At 44.1% G+C, this 18,619-nt stretch overlaps 1 protein-coding gene across 8 annotated transcripts in view; it reads left to right on the top strand.

The window, feature by feature from the left end:
* PRR5L (proline rich 5 like) overlaps positions 1 to 18,619 on the top strand; it is a 97,422-nt gene that overhangs the window by 47,922 nt on the left and 30,881 nt on the right. For all 8 annotated transcript variants that reach the window (XR_001887268.1, XM_017881633.1, XM_017881638.1 and 5 more), the window contains 2 exons: positions 10,642 to 10,699; positions 16,171 to 16,262. Coding sequence is in view for 7 of the 8 variants with exons in the window: in XM_017881633.1 (XP_017737122.1) it covers positions 10,642 to 10,699; positions 16,171 to 16,262 (150 nt within the window). In the remaining variant the exon portion in view is untranslated. The remainder of the gene's footprint in view (positions 1 to 10,641; positions 10,700 to 16,170; positions 16,263 to 18,619) is intronic.

The following is an 18,619-nucleotide window of genomic DNA, read 5'->3' on the forward strand; positions in this document are numbered from 1 at the left end:
TCCCTCCCTCCCTTCCCTTCCTTTCCTTCCTCCCTTCCTCCCTTCCTTCCTTCCCTCCTTCCCTTCTCTCTCTCTCTCTCTCTCTCTCTCTCTCTCTCTCTCTCTCTCTCTCTCTTTTTTTTTTCTCCACTCCCTGCAAAGTTCCTGGAACATAGTAGATACTCAGTAAACCTTCTTGGGAGACAGGGAGGGATTTTCTGCCACAGATCACTGAAATGATTTTAGGTGATGCGTGCAATGACATTAAATAACATTAGGCCTTGTGGTTAGAAACTGCTCTCCTCTTTTATTTTCCTTTCACCCTTGGCATTGTGCTAGAGAGGATCTTGAGTGGCACCATGGTGTCCTCTCCCCTCCTCCAGGACTTCGTAATCTCCCTTGTTTGAAGAAGGAGGAGAAGTCCTCGAACTTAGTGTCTTCAGCTAGGGACACTGACTAGTTAGGATTTCTTAACATTATTTTGTTGGCATTGAGTTGATCATTGAGTTCCATTTCACTTAGTGTAAATGATGTCGCTATGGTTTCTATTTTAAACATATTTATATGTTTAAAAAGTGGATTGATATAAGAAAAATAGTATGCAAAGAATAATCATGTAGGTGGCCCTGGCTCTGGCCCTAGTCATGCAGGTGGTTCAAGAGAGACTCAGATTTGGAAAGCCCATTAGCAGGTATTGCTTAAAAATGGGCTGGTTTCAAACCATTCACTTTACAGAAGAAATCTCCATATAAGGAGGCACGTCCCAGAGGGAAGGCTTGTAGAGGCAAACTTAGCCTTCACGTTCGACTGTCAGATGTCATTTCAGGAGGGAAAATCAGGAGGAATGCCAGAAAGTGTGTTCCTCCAGTAAAGGGGCAGAAGGAAGGCCTGAGGACAGATGAGGAATGGAACCCAGGGGTGGACAGGAAAGTCACCAAAACCATGGCTCTGGCTGTTGGGAGAGGCGAAAGATGGGCTTCCTGGGTGCTGGGCTCTGCACTGCAGAGGCTCAGATGGCCATGCCCAGGCATCTGCATTCAGCAGTCAAGTCTGTCTCCTCACCCTGACCCCCAACTCCGAGCTTGCCACTCGGACAGCCTTTTCTGTGGCTCTGCTTTCGAAAGCGAACATTCTTATTTTACATTCTGTGAGTCTTAACACATGTCCCACTTTCCTGAGTGGGAAATAATGAAAATGACCCCGGGTGAGGCCAAGAGAAATCATGTAGGAAAACTGTGCTTATCTCATGCCTGCACACAGAGAAGACAAGCTGTGTGATCTGCGGAAGCCCAGAGAGACATCCATAAGGCACTGTCTGGAAAAGTCTCTGACATTTCCAGTATAGACTTTTTTTCCTTTCCCTCTGTTTTGAATGGTGCCCGGAAGGAAAATTGGGGTTTCCAAGAGAAACGCTATATACTAGTGACAGCTCTGAGGGATAATTGGTTTCTTGTAATTTTTGAAACTGATGATATGAAACATTCTGGATTTTCCTATTTACCTAATTAGGTATCTTGGTGGTTCAGAGCATGGGCGTGTTTGCAGATTATACTTTCTGCCATTCTGTATCTACTGGCTTTGTTGCATGTGTTATAAGCTTTTCCCCCAAGCCCAGAAAGTTCAATTCCTTTTGTTGGAACTGGTGTTTTACTTGATAACAGAAACTCAGGCTAGAGTCGGTGGCTTTGAATGGGTTAATACTAGGAAGAGAGGAAACTTAGCTACCACAGTTGTCAGTAGGTCATGGATACTTGGTAATGTTTGAGATACATTTGTGTGTGCGCATGTATGCATATATATTTATTTTTCCATTTGCTGCTAATATCTGCAAGAGTCCCAGGAGGTCAGTTTTCCCTAGAGTTTACAGCATATGGCAGAGAGCTGAAGGAGTGTAGCATTAACTGAAGACCTGAATGGATGGCAAAGACTTTAAATCAGGCCCAGAAAAAGCAATTATACTTTGTGGGAACAAAGATAGGACCTCTGAGGATTCATGGCAAGCTGGATGGAGAGAAGATCAAGAGTGGTGAAGGTAACTTTTGTGATTTCTAAATCCAAATTGAGGAGGAGACAGAAGTTTCAACTGTTCTTTGATCAGCTGGACAGGCTTCTCTAACAAGCAGGACTCCCAAAATGGAAAAAGAGCTAATTGGGTGAACAGAGAGTGGTAAAAGGAATTCCACATACACTCTTCTCTAAAGGTAAAATTGGGGCCTATCCACCCAGGGGGGCTTTGAACAAATGGAACGAGGATCTGGTGAGAAGACAGAGGAGAAGTTACGTTTTTAGGTGAGAGGTCATTAGAGGTTGCATTTTTTTTTTTTTTTTTTAATTTGGCCAGTACTTAGAGAAGAACAGCATTGTGGAATCTGTAAGCTTTGGGGTGGCCTAGAAGCTCCCATTGGCCACCGTGAGGGGCGAGAATGAGGTGGAGCCAGACTGGGGGCTTCGAGAAGCATCCCTGGGTGTCTTGGGCTACTCACTGTGGGGCTCGCTGCCTGCCAGAGGTCACTTTTCAGCAGCTTTGCCGATTTTTTTTTTTTTTTTTTTTTTTTATTTTTAAGACGGAGATCTCGCTCTGTCACCCAGCCTGGAGTGCCAGTGGCCCAGCCCTCTCAGCTCACTGCAGCATTCCACCTCCTCGGGGTTCCTCACCATTCTACCTGCCTTGGCCTCCCGAGTAGCCTGGGACTACAGGCGCACGCCACCCTCACGCTAGTTTTTTTTTGTATTTTTTTAGTAGAGACGGGGTTGCACCGTGTTTAACCTTAGCCAGGATGGTCTCGATCTCCTGACCTTCGTGATCCACCCGTCTCGGGCCTCCCAAAGTGCTAGATCTAACAGGCTTGAGCCACCGCGCCCGGCCAGCTTTGCCTTTTTTAATCTCCTTAGCAATTATTTGAATTTTGTGCAATTAGTTAAGTATTTTGATTGTACTTTTATCATAATTTATGAGTTTATCCGGAAAAAATGGATCTTAAAATTGATGACCACAGGTCTTAATATAATTGAGATAAAGATGGAAATCAGTAGGCTTGCAGAAGTGGCAAATCTTTATCCTCATTGGACTCAGGTTATTGCACATCAGTTGTGGAAGAAAGGAGCACATAGGTACCAAAGGCTGAAAATATATCACCCAAAAATGAGCTCTGAAGATGAGGTGTAATTAGGGATTTCACAATCCTTTCAAGCTCTATGGGGACAGAATTCCTCCTAAATCATGGAAGTGTGGTATTCTACATGAGTATGTATTTGCAGGAACTCACTATGTATGCAATTTGGTGATTCATTGTAGATGAGAAAGGAATGGCAGGAGCCAGGCTTAGGGCATAGATGGGGGAGGCATAAAAGGTAGGAGCAGATGCTGGAAACAATGTGGTATTAAAATAGTGGAAACACTCGGTGATTCAGTGGGCATGAGAAGTAGAAACTGAGTTGGAAGTGTCGGGAAATTTTTGTTCAATAAGGAAAGCAATAAGGTGACTTTCTCTGAGGCTCTTTAAGAGCTATAAGGAGAACAGAATGAATGATAATGGTAATGACAGCTAATATTTTCAAGCACGTACATGCTGGCCATTGCTCCAAGCTGAAGATTCTCAAAGTATGGTCCCCGAACCAGGGGCTTCAGTATCAGCTGGGAATCTGTTAGAGAAGCAAATTCTAACTGAATCAGAAACTCTGGGGTTGGGGCCCAAGCAATCTGTTTTTTTTTTTTTAAGACAAAGTCTTACTCTTGTCACCCAGGCTGGAGTACAATGGCACGATCTCAGCTCAGTGCAATCTCTGCCTCCCAGGTTCAAGCAATTCTTCTGCCTTAGCCTCCCGAGTAGTTGGGATTATAGGGACACCCCACCATGCCCGGCTAATTTTTGTAATTTTAGTAGTGACAGGGTTTCATCATATTGGTCAGGCTGGTCTCGAACTCCTGACTTCAGGTGATCCACCTGCCTCGGCCTCCCGAAGTGCTGGGATTACAGGTGTGAGCCACCGCACCCAGCCACAATCTGCGTTTTGCTGAGTCCTACGTGATTGTGAGGCATGCTCAAGTCTGGCAGTGCTTTCAGCATTTCTCCTGGGCTAACTCATTTATTCCTCCTGATGACTGATGAGGATGGTTCTGTTATTATGTATGCCCCTTTTACAGATGCTGCCACTGAGACTCAGAGATGGGGGTTATTTGTCTAAGATACAAATACATACAGCTAGTAAATGGTGGTGCGAAGACCCAGCCCAGGTCATCTGGCCACAGAAGAAAAATCTCTTGGATTATATTTAAATGCCCTCAAGGAATCCCCAGGAAAAAATCCCAAAAACCCAGGCAGGAGGAGTTCCAGGTTTACTTTATTTGTTGTTGTTTTTGTTTTGAGTGTTCAGCAAATCAGACATGGACTGTCTTCCTTCTTCCTTATAAACATAACCTTTTGAAAGCTCCAATTCACCCTTGAATTATGGCTGAAACGGTGCTAAATGAAGAATTAGTATTAGCACCGCGTTTCCACTTCTTCAGTCTCCATTTGGGGACTTCTCGTGAGTCTCATCACACTCACACACACCAACATTGGCTTATTAGGAATTCTCTGGGCCTGGGAGTAAGTTGTGTTTGTAAGGCTTTGTTGTTTATCTAGGAAGGCATCCAGGTTCACAGGAGATGTACACATCATTAGAGGTGATGGCTGGCTTTTCAAAGTCATAGAGAAAAAAAAAACTGGAAGTGGCCTATGATTTCCAGCCCTGGGTTTATGCCAACAACGGGAAACTTCCAAGACATTGATATCTCCGGAAGCAAATGTCTGGGGTGAAACTGGTTAACACAGGTTCTGGGAAGGCAGAGCAACACAGCTGCTTTCCCTCTGGGGTAAGAAAGAATATCTCATTTGGGAATGGAATCCACTCGAGTGCCAGGCACTCCCCTTGCTAGATGTTGAATGTGGATAGTCGAGAGGAAGGCCCAGCTGGGTGGAGGCCCTGTGGCAGAACCCAGTTACATGGCCTGAGATTGCCAAGCCAACTGCCCCAGTATCTGAATCTGTAATGGATCCCATCTGCTTTCTTCTCTGGGCAAGGACATAAGAAACCTCTCTAAGGCAGGAAAGCATGATGTCTAAAAGCACCAACCCTTCTACCAGTAGATCTGGGTTCTAATCCTTGTTAGAACACTGACTAGCTGTGTGCCCTCAGCCTTGTTACTTAACCTCTCTGATCATCAGTTCTCTTAATAGTAATCCAGGTGGAATCATGGGACCTACTTCATATGGTTGATGTGGTTGCTAAGTGAGGTGACGTATAAAAAGTGTCTGGTTACATAGTGAGCAGTCAACAAGTGATAAGTATTTGTATCAGTATTTTTATTACTATTGCTAAGTAAACCAGAAGAATATAATAGGGGGAAGATTTGGGCTTTGGATGCAGACCAACCTTGGTGCAAAGTCTGGTCTCACATTTGCTAGTTGCTTCTTTGAGCCTCAAATTCTTTATTTGTAAAAAGTGGATAGGTTGTGGTGAAAGTAAAATGTGAGAAGGCAGCAAAAGACCATAAGACAGTGTCTGATACTGAGTAAAAACCAATAACTGACTCCACTGGCATTCTTACTGCCATTATCATCACCCCTAAAACATTAAAAGGGACGGTAGCTAGCAGCCTTAGCATTTACAGAATTCCTGCTTCCTGGTCTCCGTGGAAAGTTCTTCCTGCTGGGAAGATGGGGTTCTCCCTGGTGACCCATCTCATCTGGGTCCCTCCCACCGGGTTGGGAAGGTGCCTGGTTGGCAAGAGGCATGCATCGTCGGTAGCCCCACACCACCCACGGCCACCCTCTGCTCTGTTCTGCCCATTCCTCCAACTCGCTCTGCGATGACCCGGGAGGAGCCGGGTCTTATCCTGTCCATTGAAGACTGGTGGTTTTAGATGCCTTTCCCCAAACATCTTGTTTACATTTTTCCTAGCTAAGCCTCATTTTTCTGTTTGCAGCCCGTTTTATATGTCTTAGGAAAATAGATATGTCAGCTGTTTTCTTTTCACTTCCATCTCCTCTGCCACTTCATAAGAGTGCGACTTGACTGTGTCCAAGTTCATGTATGGGGTGGGGAGAGGATGCATTAGGTAACAATGGGCCCAGTTCCAAGTCCCAAGTTGCTTCCTGGGTGGTTACTATTTAGTAACCGTTTTTGGCTTAGTTTTCCGCCTGGGGAGGTGGTGGGGTTGGTGCCATCAGGCAAGGAGTGGGACAAGAGAAACTTGGGCCTTCTCCAGCTCTGTTACCATACAGCTCCGTCACTACAGCTCAGCAGCCAGCAAACGTTCAGAAACTTCTGTAGTCAGGCATTCGTCAGGGGATGGGAATACTGTGAGGTGAGGTCCAGGAAGACTGGACACTTAGGAAGAACACACAATGCAAGATGGCTGCCTGAGCCAAGGCTGGGTTTCGCCCCACCTTCAACCCATTTGAGCAGGCTTAAGCCCCACAGATGTTAAGTTGGCATATCTTTAGGTGAAGTGACAGGGTGAGCTTCATAATTTGCAGAGGCCAGTCCAGAAGGAACATGTGGGTACTCAGCATTCTGTGCAAGGACTCCTGAATGCCCTTCTTCTCACTACCTCTAATGTCAACACTGGTGTCCCTGGCTTCTTCTAAAATAACTCTACTAACCAGACTGGTGTAGGGATGCCAATCTCCCCTTCCCACGGGCCTGCCACTGCAGCTTATAGTGGGCAGCGGTCCCCAGGAGATTGCACGTCTGCACTGGGCACTCTTGGTACCTAGATGGAGGGTGGGTGAGAGGTCCCCATTGAGTCAGCAGCAATTGCACTGCAGCACTGCCAGTCCAGGGAGTGCAGGATGGCTGGAACTATGCCTCTCCCCAAGACATTGCAGGGCACATGCCCAGTCCTGACTCTCCCTGTACTGGTGCAGAGGCCTCCATCAACATGACTTTGTCAGCACCTTGGGAGTAGGGTGACACTGGTGATGGAGCCTAGGCACCAGGGGTGAGGTGTAGGTGCCTGAAAATCCCTCCTGGGGAGGTGGTGAGGAGGCAGGGCCATGAGTGAGCTGAGGCTTTAGATGCCAGTGCATGTTCACTTATAAAACACAAATTCAAAGATAAAAATACTAAGAATCAAAGATGGCAACTGCAGAGCACCCAACCGCAAGTGGAGGCCTTCAGAGTACAAGGCCCTTAAGAATGCAAGACCCTTTGGGGCCAAATTCTCTAGAGAGGAGATTTGGGGTTCAGTTTGAGACCCATTAGCAAAGCTGGAAGATGCAGCTGTGGCTCGGATGTTGGAGCATAAATGAATGGGCACACCTCCACTGGGTGGATGGCAGTGGTTCCCCAGTGAAGAGGGGCCTGGGGCTTGGCTAACTCAAAAGGTCCTTACTCTGATAGTGTGTGCTGAATAAAACATGAGTAGTAGAGAGACTGAGCCTCACTCTCATGTCTTTTACTGGAATTGTGGAGAGGGAGACCCTACTTCTAGCCTCAGTTTATACAACTATAAGGTAAGAGCAAAATCTACAGACTCCTGGGAGCAGGGAGTTATATAAGGATTTTCAAGATACCTTTGAAAGGTACTGTAGCCTCCTGGAAAATGGAAATGGATCCACTAAATATCATCAAAATGTGTGTGACCAATTGGTTTTGACCATAGGACTGGGGAGAGGAGAGAATGTCTATATGATTCTTAAGACCCCTTCTAACCTCAAGTTTGTGTTTCTCTTATTTTGGTCTAAGCTATAGAATTTCCATGCTGTGTATTGTGAGAAGTTTTAAAGGAGTATTTTCTTTATCATTTCTCCATAATATAGGAATAATTACTTTTCCTTGAAAATATATAAAAAAGATTTTTTTTCCTAATGGCTCCTTGAAGGGAGAAGACCTTGAAAGGAGAAGAAAGGAAAATCCAGGCCATGTTTTAAGGTTTATTCCATAAGATATGGACAATGTAATTTTCCAATGATTTTCTAATTCAAATGAAGAAAATGGCAACAAACTTAGGGACCCTATAGCACTTATTCTTCTTAAAATATTCTGTCTTTTATCTTGGCTTCTTAAAATAAAAAATGATTTTATCACTAAAATAGTCAGTATATATATTCAGTAAATATTTATTAGGTACCTACTATGTTCTAGGTACTATACCAGGAGCCAAGGATATTAACTAAAATAAGACATGCCCTCACTCCTAAGGACCTAAAATTCTAACAGATGAATGGTTTGAATTAATTTCTGTTAACTCATACTATCACCTGGACTAGGTTTTTATTTCTGTCCATGCCTCAGTTCCCCCTATCCTCCCCCCATGTAGATAATTATAGCGATAGAACAACATGATGAAAATTGCATCACAGAGGCGATCTTTATTACCTCTATAGGTGGATTTCAGAAATGTGAAATTAGGGAGGGTTAAGAAAGTTGTTTTAATAGAAGCCTGGGACATCAGTGTTGACACTAGAGGTACTGAGAAGAATGGCATTCAGGAGCTCGTGCACAGAATGCTAAGGGGACGTTCTGAGAACCTTGCCTGGACTAGGTGTAAGGGACCAGCCAGGCGGAGACTGCAGGGCACAATTGAGATTTGTGCTCAGAAGTATTCAGGTGGAGTGGTTGCCATCTGAACATACCTCCATAGACCACTCATGTCCCGCTCAGCTGTCACAAGATGTCAATTTGGTGCTGGGGTATTTTCTTGCTTTCTGACCCAGAAAGTCTTGCCATGACCCAGCTGGGATTCATGAACTCGGCTGGAAGCTAAAGAACAGGTTAGGGCTTTGTCTTTACTGCCTGTGTGTTTCACAGCTCTTTGTGAAGGAATTGCTTTTTTTTTTCTTCTTTAACAAAGTTGGTGTATTCCTATATGGTGTCACTGTAATTTTGATTTGGTATTCTATCTGCCATCTTGAAACTACATGGTGGCTGGTTGTGGTGGCTCACGCCTGTAATCCCAACACTTTGGGAGGCAGAGGTGGGCAGATCACTTGAGGTCAGAAGTTCGAGACCAGCCCAGCCAAAATGGTGAAACCCCGTCTCTACTAAAAAAGTACAAAAATTAGCTGAGCATGGTAGTTGGTGCCTGTAATCCCATCTACATGGGAGGCTGAGGTGGGAGAATTGCATGAACCTGGGAGGCAGAGGTTGTAGTGAGCCAAGATCCCACCACTACATTTCAGCCTGGGTGACAGATCAAGACTCCGTCTCAAAAAAAAAAAGAACTACATGGTGACCAGTTACTTTCTCAAATTAGGTCGTATTTTGTAAATCCTAATAGGAGTGTGAATTTGCTTAATGTGTATCCATCACAGAAATGGGATAGTACCTTTGATAAAATGTTCTATTAGTACATTTTATAAAGGCCCATTCACTACTGACTCTCGGCCTCCCACTCCTTTTGGGAAGTTGGGCTGAGATAGCAGTTATTACTATTACTATTGGTTACCACCAATGCTGATTACTAAGGACATAAAATACTGTGTGTATGTGCTTATAGTGATTAATCATGTTTATAATGATTAATGTGTTTATAATGATTATAATGAAGAATGTTATGGTATTGCTAGTATGCCATTTTACAGAGGAAGAGCTTGGGACTCAGGGAAATTAAATACAAAATCCCACAGCTAGAATGTAGCTGACTGGAACTTGAACTGATGCCCAAGTTCTTTCCACTCTGCTGCATATGCTTCTTTTATCATTGCAATAGGGTCTAGGGTTTTATAAAGGAGAAGGCTAAAGAATGCATTAGGTCCTTTGGTAAGACACATTATCACCTTTGCAGCTGCCTCTCCCATAATCATAGGCCTTGTTAATCTAATAATGTGACACGAGTGTAAAGACACCAGCCCGTCATTGATCTCTGAGCTTCTGTGACTTGCAGAGAGGCTGCTCCATGTCTTAGGTGGCCAGCTGTAGCCTTTCAAGGGAAGAAAGGGGTCTGGGTGGGAAGACTTGCTGGAAGGCAGTGAAGTGGAGTGGAAAGAACATGGCTTACAGACTCAAGAAGACCAAGTCTGTCTCCCTTGAGCAAGTCTCTTCACTGACCATCAGTAAAGTGAGGACAGTAGCACCAACTTGATGGGACTGAATTAAATGAGATGAAGGATATAAAGCTTATGATGTAGACAGGACACTCAACAATTGTTAGTTGCAGTTGCAAGAAGACTTTACTTTTCTCTTTCCACAATTTCCCATGTGCACATTCATCGACAGATGCATATTCACTGCTGCTTTAGATTTTGCATGCAGTCTCTTTCATGCTAGTGTGAGAAGCCCTAAATTTATGTTTTTTTAATATGTTATTTCTGCATAGTTTCCCATTGCCTCAGTGCTCCCTTTTGTGAGTTTAGATTACTAAGGGCCTCTAGGTCACTGGGTGTCAACAATAGCAAATTCATCCAAGCTGTGTCACGCCTCTTTCCTGGTCTGAGGGATGAGGGTGGCGGTTGGGTTTGCCTCTTATCTCACTCACTCTTTTGCTATGAGAAGTCTTACTGTCTTCTCCTGAAGCCTTGGCCTTCCAAGAGGAAAAAAGGCTTCTTAAACTCGGAGGCATGGCTAGAACACAAGTGCCTAGAACTCTGTGCCCTTGCCCACTGGAAGTGGAAGAGGGTTCATCACTCACGCTCTAGAGTTGCCCAAATTCTTATGTTCTTTGTTCTCTTTTGGCAGAACCAGCTTCTTGCAAAAGGACTGTTCTTTGTGGAGGAGAAGATCAAGCTGTGTGAAGGCAAGTACAAGACAGCCCTGGTAGTTTGGGGCCTCTGTGACTCAGCCTTTGATGTCTGAACAGCTGAGATGCTTCTGTCCAGAAGTGACAGACTCCAAGCGAGTGATTCACCCTATGTCCTCCCTACCTAGGCGGCAGCACTTTCATTTGAGTCAGCTGCTCACAGCATTGCAAGTCAGAACTGTGTTTCAGAAAAATGTAGTGGGATGGGGTGGTTTCCTTGGAGACCTTGTTCAGGATTTTTTTGTTTGTTTGTTTGTTTGTTTAACGGGATGCAGGCTAAGGGTGTCTTTTGAAGGAATAAGTTACTCTGTGAATCCTCCATGCTATTTCTTCTGGTCTGCCCCAAGCTATTTCCTACAGACCTTTGTAATATTTCTGGGGAGTCATAGAGTAGTCCTGTCCATTTGGGGGACATTAGGCTAAGCAGGTACTCACTCAATAGGGTATGATTTGATAGACAAAGGGAAATTTCCTGATCTTAGATTTTAAAGTCCAACTGACAGGAGAGAAAGGAACTGAATGGAGATGGAAACAGGTTCCAAAGGCAAGAATTGGTCAACCCCATGACTCTACCAAGGGCTACTTTTAGCTCCCACCAAAGTGGGACTTGATCTTAGCTTGCCACCTACTTCTTGGGTGACTTTTGGTTAGTTACTGGTTTCTCCAAGTCTCAGCTTTTATCATTTTTGAAGTGACAAATTGGGGTGAGGGGTTGTAGGGAACATAAGGCACATGAGTGGCGTAGCACCATACCTGGCACACAGCAGGTGTGCATACCAGACCCTTTCTTTTTTTGTTTTCTGCTCCAGCCTAATGACCCATAGATCAAACTTAGTTCCAGGCCCAGACTTATTAGGTGTCATGTCATCATCCTTTTGTTTCTCCCCATTCCCTGGGAGAGACACTAGTGTGTCCAGGAAAGGGGCTCCTAGAAAGACAAAGTAGGGAGGAAAAGGAGAAACTGACGCTGTAAAGTTCTGAGGTCCGGCATACGGTAAATGCTTACCAAGCCTTGGGAAGAATAGAGGTTAGAAATTAACCTTTGCACATTTGAGAGTTGACTGAACCTGTAACCATTCTTCCCTTGAATACATCGATGACACTATTTTTTTTTCAAACTTATAGATACCCAGTAACCCAAGGCCTTTAGAAAAAAATTTTAAATTGTGGTTAAACAAAACCCCACACAATATAAAATATACCCTCTTTATAATTGCAGTACTTTACAGTTCAGTAGTGTTAATTATATTCACATTGTTGTGTAACAGATCTCTAGAACTTTATCTTGCAAAATGGAAACTCCATGTCCATTGAACAACTCCCAACGTTGCCCCCTTTCCTCAGCCCCCGACAGCCACCATCCTATTTTTTGTTTCCATGCTTTGACTACTCTAGGCATCTTATAATTGGAATCATACAGTATTTGTCCTTTTGTGACTGGCTTAGTTTCATTCAGCATAAGGTCCTCAAATTCACGTTGTAGTATGTGACAGGATTCCCTTCTTATTTTAAGGCTAATATTCCATTGTATGCACATGCTACATTTGCTTTATCTTCTCACGTGTCAAAGGAAGGGGCTTATTCTTAGGTGACTTGCTTAAGAATTTAGTGGCTCTTTTGCATTTTATTTATTTATTTATTTTTTGAGACAGAGTCTCACTTCTGTAGCCCAGGCTGGAGTGCAGTGGCGCAATCTTGACTCATTGCAACCTGTACCTCCCAGGTTCAAGCGATTCTCATGCCTCAGCCTCTTGAGTAGCTGGGATTACAGGCACCTGCCACCATGCCTGGCTAATTTTTGTATTTTCAGTAGGGGTTTCACCTTGTTGGCCAGGCTGGTCTCAACTCCTGACCTCAAATGATCCACCACCTTGCCCTCCCAAAGTTCTGGGATTACAGGCGTGAGCCACTGTGCCCGGCCCTCTTTTGTGTTTTGGAGTCAGGCTAGTACAAAAATGTGGAAGACAACTGCCTGGTAAAGGGAAGGGAAAGAAACATTGTCCCTAGTCACATTAAGTTGTATGTATGTTATCTGGGGAGTTATTACAAGCTCCTGGAAATGTGGAAAAACAGCTCTATGAAAAAGATGCTGAATAAAACCAGAGGTTCAAGTGCCCTTAAAAGGGGAAGTTGAATGTCTCTCACCCAAATAACCCTCATCATAGATACACTCAGAGTGAAAACTCAGAAATGGGGCTAGACAGGATGAACAAAGTTCATCCCACATTCTATGCCCCTGCTCTGGCGTGGCTTGAGAGCACCAGGCCTGGGGTATTCTCTCTGAGTCTCTTCTAGTCCCGGAGTTCTGGGTGTTGGAGCCTTTTCTGTACAGTGAATGGGGAGCCTTTAAGGGACTCTGCCATCTTCAACCAGGCATCTCTACTTTTTAATTTTATGTATTAGAACTCCAAGAAAAATTTTGTTTGGATAAAAGGATTCTCTTGCTATAAAACAAAGTTTGAAAACAATTAATATGGTATGTCCAGTCACTGAACAAACTCCTCTTTGTTGACATCTCTGCTTAGATACTTACATGTCTATATATACACACCCCTTCTTTACTGCTGCAGAAAAGACAGGTGGTTGTTCATACCCACTTGTTGCTCTTTTGTGAGCAGAAGATGCCATGTTAAGTTCATCTTTTCTAGAGCCTTAGTGACCTTGAGTCTTAGGAAATTTCTGACACTTACCTATATACTTCTGGTGACCTAAACTGCTGCATTACATTAGAGGGCAGATGTATAGGACAGTCATCTAGAACTATCTATCCAACCCCCTTCATTTTTGCAGAGAGCTAAGTCCTTGACTTATGGGCTGTTTCTGGAAGGGAAGACACCTGTGTTCTTTAACTCTTTCTCCCCCAGGGCTGCCCTGTTGGTGTGTCTGTGTCTGTCTGATGTTCTTCTCTGAACACTTTCCAAAACCTCTATTACTCTCTGAAGTTTGCAGCCAGCAATTAGACCTGGGTTCTTGGGAGGCGTCTTACTGCTGCTAGGTTGCAGAATTACCTTGTGTGTCAATGAGCATCCTGTCTTGGCACTGAAAGGGGGAGTAAGTAGGCACCAGTGCTGACCTGCAAGGTTCTCTCTTCTTCCCTTCCTTCAGATCAAGAGGGTCTCTGCTTGTCTTGGTTGTAGAAGGCTTAAGATAAGGGACATCAACAGAGAAGCTGGAGTCACCTTTTACCATTTCAGGTACATTATCCAGGTGCTGGAGTTCACCTTGGTTCTAGGAACCAGGATGACGCAGTATGTGAGATGGTCCTTTTAGACTTCCCCCTCCTCCTCCCTGCAGTGAAACAGCATAGCCTACGTTTGAAAGAGGATACTGACTGCTTCAATCAAATGTTTATTTGATTATCTACTATGAGCCAGTACGTTGCTAGGTGCTGGGGAGTCAGGAGTCGCAGAAACCATCACAGCATTACAGGCCCTCATGGAGCTCACACATGAATCAAATCATCACCAAGTATAAAACTGTACCCAGGACAAGTACTAAGAATACAATCTGTAGCAGAGTGGTTTGACCAATGGGGAGAGACTTTCTCCTAGAAGTGATGTTCAAGCTGCAACTAGAAAGATCAACAGAAGTAGGTTAGGTAAAGAAGGGAGAGAAAGAGCAGTCAAGGCAGAGGGCCAGCACATGCAAAGGCCCTGTGGCATGAGAGAGAAGGCTGACTACAAGAGAGATAATTAGAGCTCAAAGGCCAACAGGAATACAGAAGAGGATCAAGACCCAGAAGGAGGAGATGGATTTTCCCAGGCTGTGTAGATCATATTATTCAGGTTTTCTTTATCCTAGGAGCAAAGGAAAATGTTCATGATAACTATTAAGTCCTGTTCTACACTGTCCCATATTTGGGTTAAATGGTAACCTCCTTCCACTCACCAGTCCCAGTATCTGCAAAAATCTATACACTTGGCACTTTCCATCCATTCAAGCAAAGCTTTTAAAAGATTGATTTATTGAAGTGGCTGCACCATCCTTAGCACTAGCAATATAGTGATGAGCAAGACAGGCAGGGCCCCATTCCCACTCCCATTCCAGTGACAAGACAGAGAAGAAGTGAATAAACCGTTCCAATAAAGTGTGATCAGTGGTTTGCACAGGAAAGTTGAGGGTGCCCTGGATTTGCATTTTCCCCCTGTGAATTTCACCCTGACCTTTCAAAATCTGCACATCTTTGGACCTGCTGGCTACTAGTCATGCCCTTGTTCTATTCTCTCTCCCCAGCCACTGCTTTTATTGCCCATTAAATTAATAGACAGTGCCAAATGAATCTTTCAAGATTTATTCAGTGCAACTGGCAGTGTCTTGCCAAACGTGTCTCTCAGTGTCTAATCTTGGCTGACCCAGTTTCTCTGCCTGGGATGAGCTGAGGCAGTGACCAATATCAGCTCTGATATCTAGGTCATTAAACAGCAACTGCTATGCAGGCTCCTCTCTGCTAGGGCCCGTCTTTTCTGGAGGTGCAGAGTTCCTCACACAGCCTTCCGATGGTATTGGGTGACCTGTGTGCTCCAGCCTGGGGTAGCAGGGACACTTGGCTGTAGCTTAGGCTTCCTGATCCTAGGAGTAAGTAGGGACAGCATCAGAAGTCAGGTGCTGTGTTTTGCAGAGGGCCTTTTCAGAGAATGCTGCCCTCCCAGTTACTGTAAAGAAGTGGGTGGAGAAAACAGTTTCCAGATCCTCTTTCTGCCTCTCTCCATTGACAGCTGAAACCCAGAATAAACCCAGTGACTTAATGAGTAAGAAAACAAAACAGTATATAGCTGTGCACATGATCTTCCCGGATTAGCCTGGCCAAGAGCATGGGTTCTGGAATCACAGCTCTGCCTTTGAGCTGTGTGACTTTGGGGCAATTAGTTGGCCTCTCTGAGCCTGCAAAGCGGGGGTATTAGAGTCTGGTCATGAGATATCTTATAGGTAAGTAAACTAGCATTGTGCTGGATAATGTTGTAACCATTCATGTGATAACAGTTACTGTGTGATTTTAAGATGTCAGCTCCCTTTTCTGGATTGGAGGATGGAAAGGTGTATTTGCATATTTTCCATTGGATTTTCCCACCCAGTCCTACATTTACTATAGTAACACCTTGTAGATCAAATGTAAGTAATGTGCTCTCTTCCCTCCCCACAACTAATGCTGCGTCTCCCATTCAGAGTCTTACTAGTGAAGACTGGTAAGTTTAGATTACTTATTAGTAAGACCAGTGAGCTAAGATCAATGCATGCATCCTTGTGAAATGGAATATATTTCTGCCCTGAGAATTTCTGTTGGTCTTAGCCTGGAATGAAGATCCTGCAGTACCACACCTCTGCTCTCTGGGCTTTAATAGCTCCTGGCTGCAAGTTTGTTAGCATGTGCAACTTGACATTTTATGTGGAACTGTCCTCTGGCCTCTTCTACAAATAATGACAAATTCTTTTCTTTCTTTCTCCCTTCCCATCTTCTCGCCCTCTTGTAGGTGAAAATCGCATTGAGGTTCTGGCTGAAGTCTGGGACCACTTCTTCACTGAGACTCTCCCTACCCTGCAGGCAATATTTTATCCAGTTCAGGTTAGTCTCACTGGGGAACACTTCCTGCCATCCTCAGCAGTCTGTCTTCTCTCCTGGCCTTTGCAGACTGGGGCCTCCTGGTAAATGGGAGAAAACTTGGAGATTGGGCACTTGCATTGGTTAAGGAGTTTAGAGATCTTTTAAGGGCTCTCTGGTTCTATATTTAGTGCCTAACTTCAAGTGAAGAAGAGTGCCTGCATAACTAGCAATTTTTAGGCTCTTGTTACCCTCTTGGTTTTGAGTATGTCTTTATATTATTGGAGTGGTTTGTTTTTCTTAGTTTTCAAAAGTAGAAAAGTTGGGGGGAAGGGAGATTTCTTGTTTCTTTTCTTTCTTTCTCCCCTGCCTCTTTCTTTCTTCTCTCCCTTTTTTTTTTTTTGAAGCACAATTTTAAAGCAAGTTTGCTGTTGCCTTCAAATCATGAAAAAGGAGTAACATTCTGTGTTCCTCTGTAAGGGATCCTACGTGATTTAGTAGGAAGAGCCCTGGACTAGGAATCTGTAGACTTAGATTCAAGAGTGTGGGTTTGGGCGAGTCATTTATCTTCTGTGAGCATAGCTCCATCGTATCTCTGGCAAAACGAGGAATTTAGAGTAAAATATGAATGACACCTCTAGTATTCTCATTCTGTGGCCTCCACTCCTTCCACCATTTGTGTTGATATCCTTGCCCCCTTGTCTCTGTAGAGCTAATACCACCATGATCACTGCCAGGTCGATGCCACCCCTAAGGAAGGTTGACCTGTAGATGTTCCTCTCCAAAATACATGTCTCTCTCACTTAAGCTGCAGTGTACTCACTCTTTTCTCCTCCCACTGTGGTTGAGGCTTCGTATATAATTAGGTATTGTTGAAGTGTGGGTGTCGTATGCAGAGGAACACAGCCATTAAGCAATGGGTAGAATGACCTTATGCCAGAGGTCAAGGCCCACGTGGACTGTTTGGTCTGAACAGTGTTTTAAAGGAATTTTGAATTGCTGAAAACATATGTCAAATATCTAAAACCTGGGAGGTTAGGGTTATAGATTCCATTTTCCATGTTAGACCCACCCCATAACATTTCCAGTAAGATGGTACAGATAGAAGCCTCTGTCCTGTAGCCTGCAGAAACCTTCCCCCTCCTTGCAGTAGTCACCCATCAGCCATCAGTGAGTCTTCTCTCAGGAAGACAGACATGGGGATAAGGTTGCCAGATTAAGCATATAAAAATACAGGATGTTGGCCGGGCACAGCACTTTGGGAGGCTGAGGCGGGTAGATCACTTGAGCCCAGGAGTTTGAGACCAGGCTGGGCAACATGATGAAAACCCATCTCTATTAAAAAAATTTAGCCAGGCATGATGGCATGTGTCTAGTCTCAGGTACTAGGGAGGCTGAAGTAGGAGGATCATTTGAGCCCAGAAGATCAAAGCTGCAGTGAGCCGAGATTGCACCACTGCACTTCAGCATGGGAGACAGAGCAAAACCCTGTCTCTAAATAAACAAACAAACAGGATGTTGAGTTATATTTGAATTGCATATGTAAGCAAATAACACAATATTTGGGACACATTTATACTGAAAAACTCTTCAAATTTAACTGGGCATCCTGTGTTTTATCCGGCAACCCTACTAGAAGGGGGGTTACAGTAAAGGCCTGGATTTGTAAGTCGACAAAGGGACATGTTGAATCAGTACCTGGCGCCTCCTGTGTTTGTTTATTTGTTTATTTATTATTATTATACTTTAAGTTCTAGGGTACATGTGCACAGCGTGCAGGTTTGTTACATATGTATACATGTGCCGTGTTGGTGTGCTGTACCCATTAACTCGTCATTTACATTAGGTATATCTCCTAATGCTATCCCTCCCCCCTCCCCCCATCCCCCGACAGGCCCCAGTGTATGATGTTCCCCACCCTGTGTCCAGATGTTCTCATTGTTCAATTCCCACCTATGAGTGAGAACATGTGGTGTTTGGTTTTCTGTCCTTGTGATAGTTTGCTGTGAATGATGGTTTCCAGCTTCGTCTATGTCCCTGCAAAGGACATGAATTCATCCTTTTATGGCTGCATAGCATTCCATGGTGTATATGTGCCACATTTTCTTAATCCAGTCGACCATTGATGGACATTTGGGTTGGTTCCAACCCTTTGCTATTGAGAATAGTGCCACAATAAACATATGTGTGCATGTGTCTTTATAGTAGCATGATTTATAATCCTTTGGGTATATACCCAGTAATGGGATTGCTGGGTCAATTGGTATTTCTAGTTCTAGATCCCTGAGGAATTGCCACACTGTCTTCCACAATGGTTGAACTAGTTTACACTCTCACCAACAGTGTAAGAGTGTTCCTATTTCTCTACATCCTCTCCAGCA

This window comes from Rhinopithecus bieti, unplaced genomic scaffold (assembly GCF_001698545.2).
Source record: "Rhinopithecus bieti isolate Rb0 unplaced genomic scaffold, ASM169854v2 scaffold_12859, whole genome shotgun sequence".
Taxonomy (NCBI): Eukaryota; Metazoa; Chordata; class Mammalia; order Primates; family Cercopithecidae; genus Rhinopithecus; species Rhinopithecus bieti.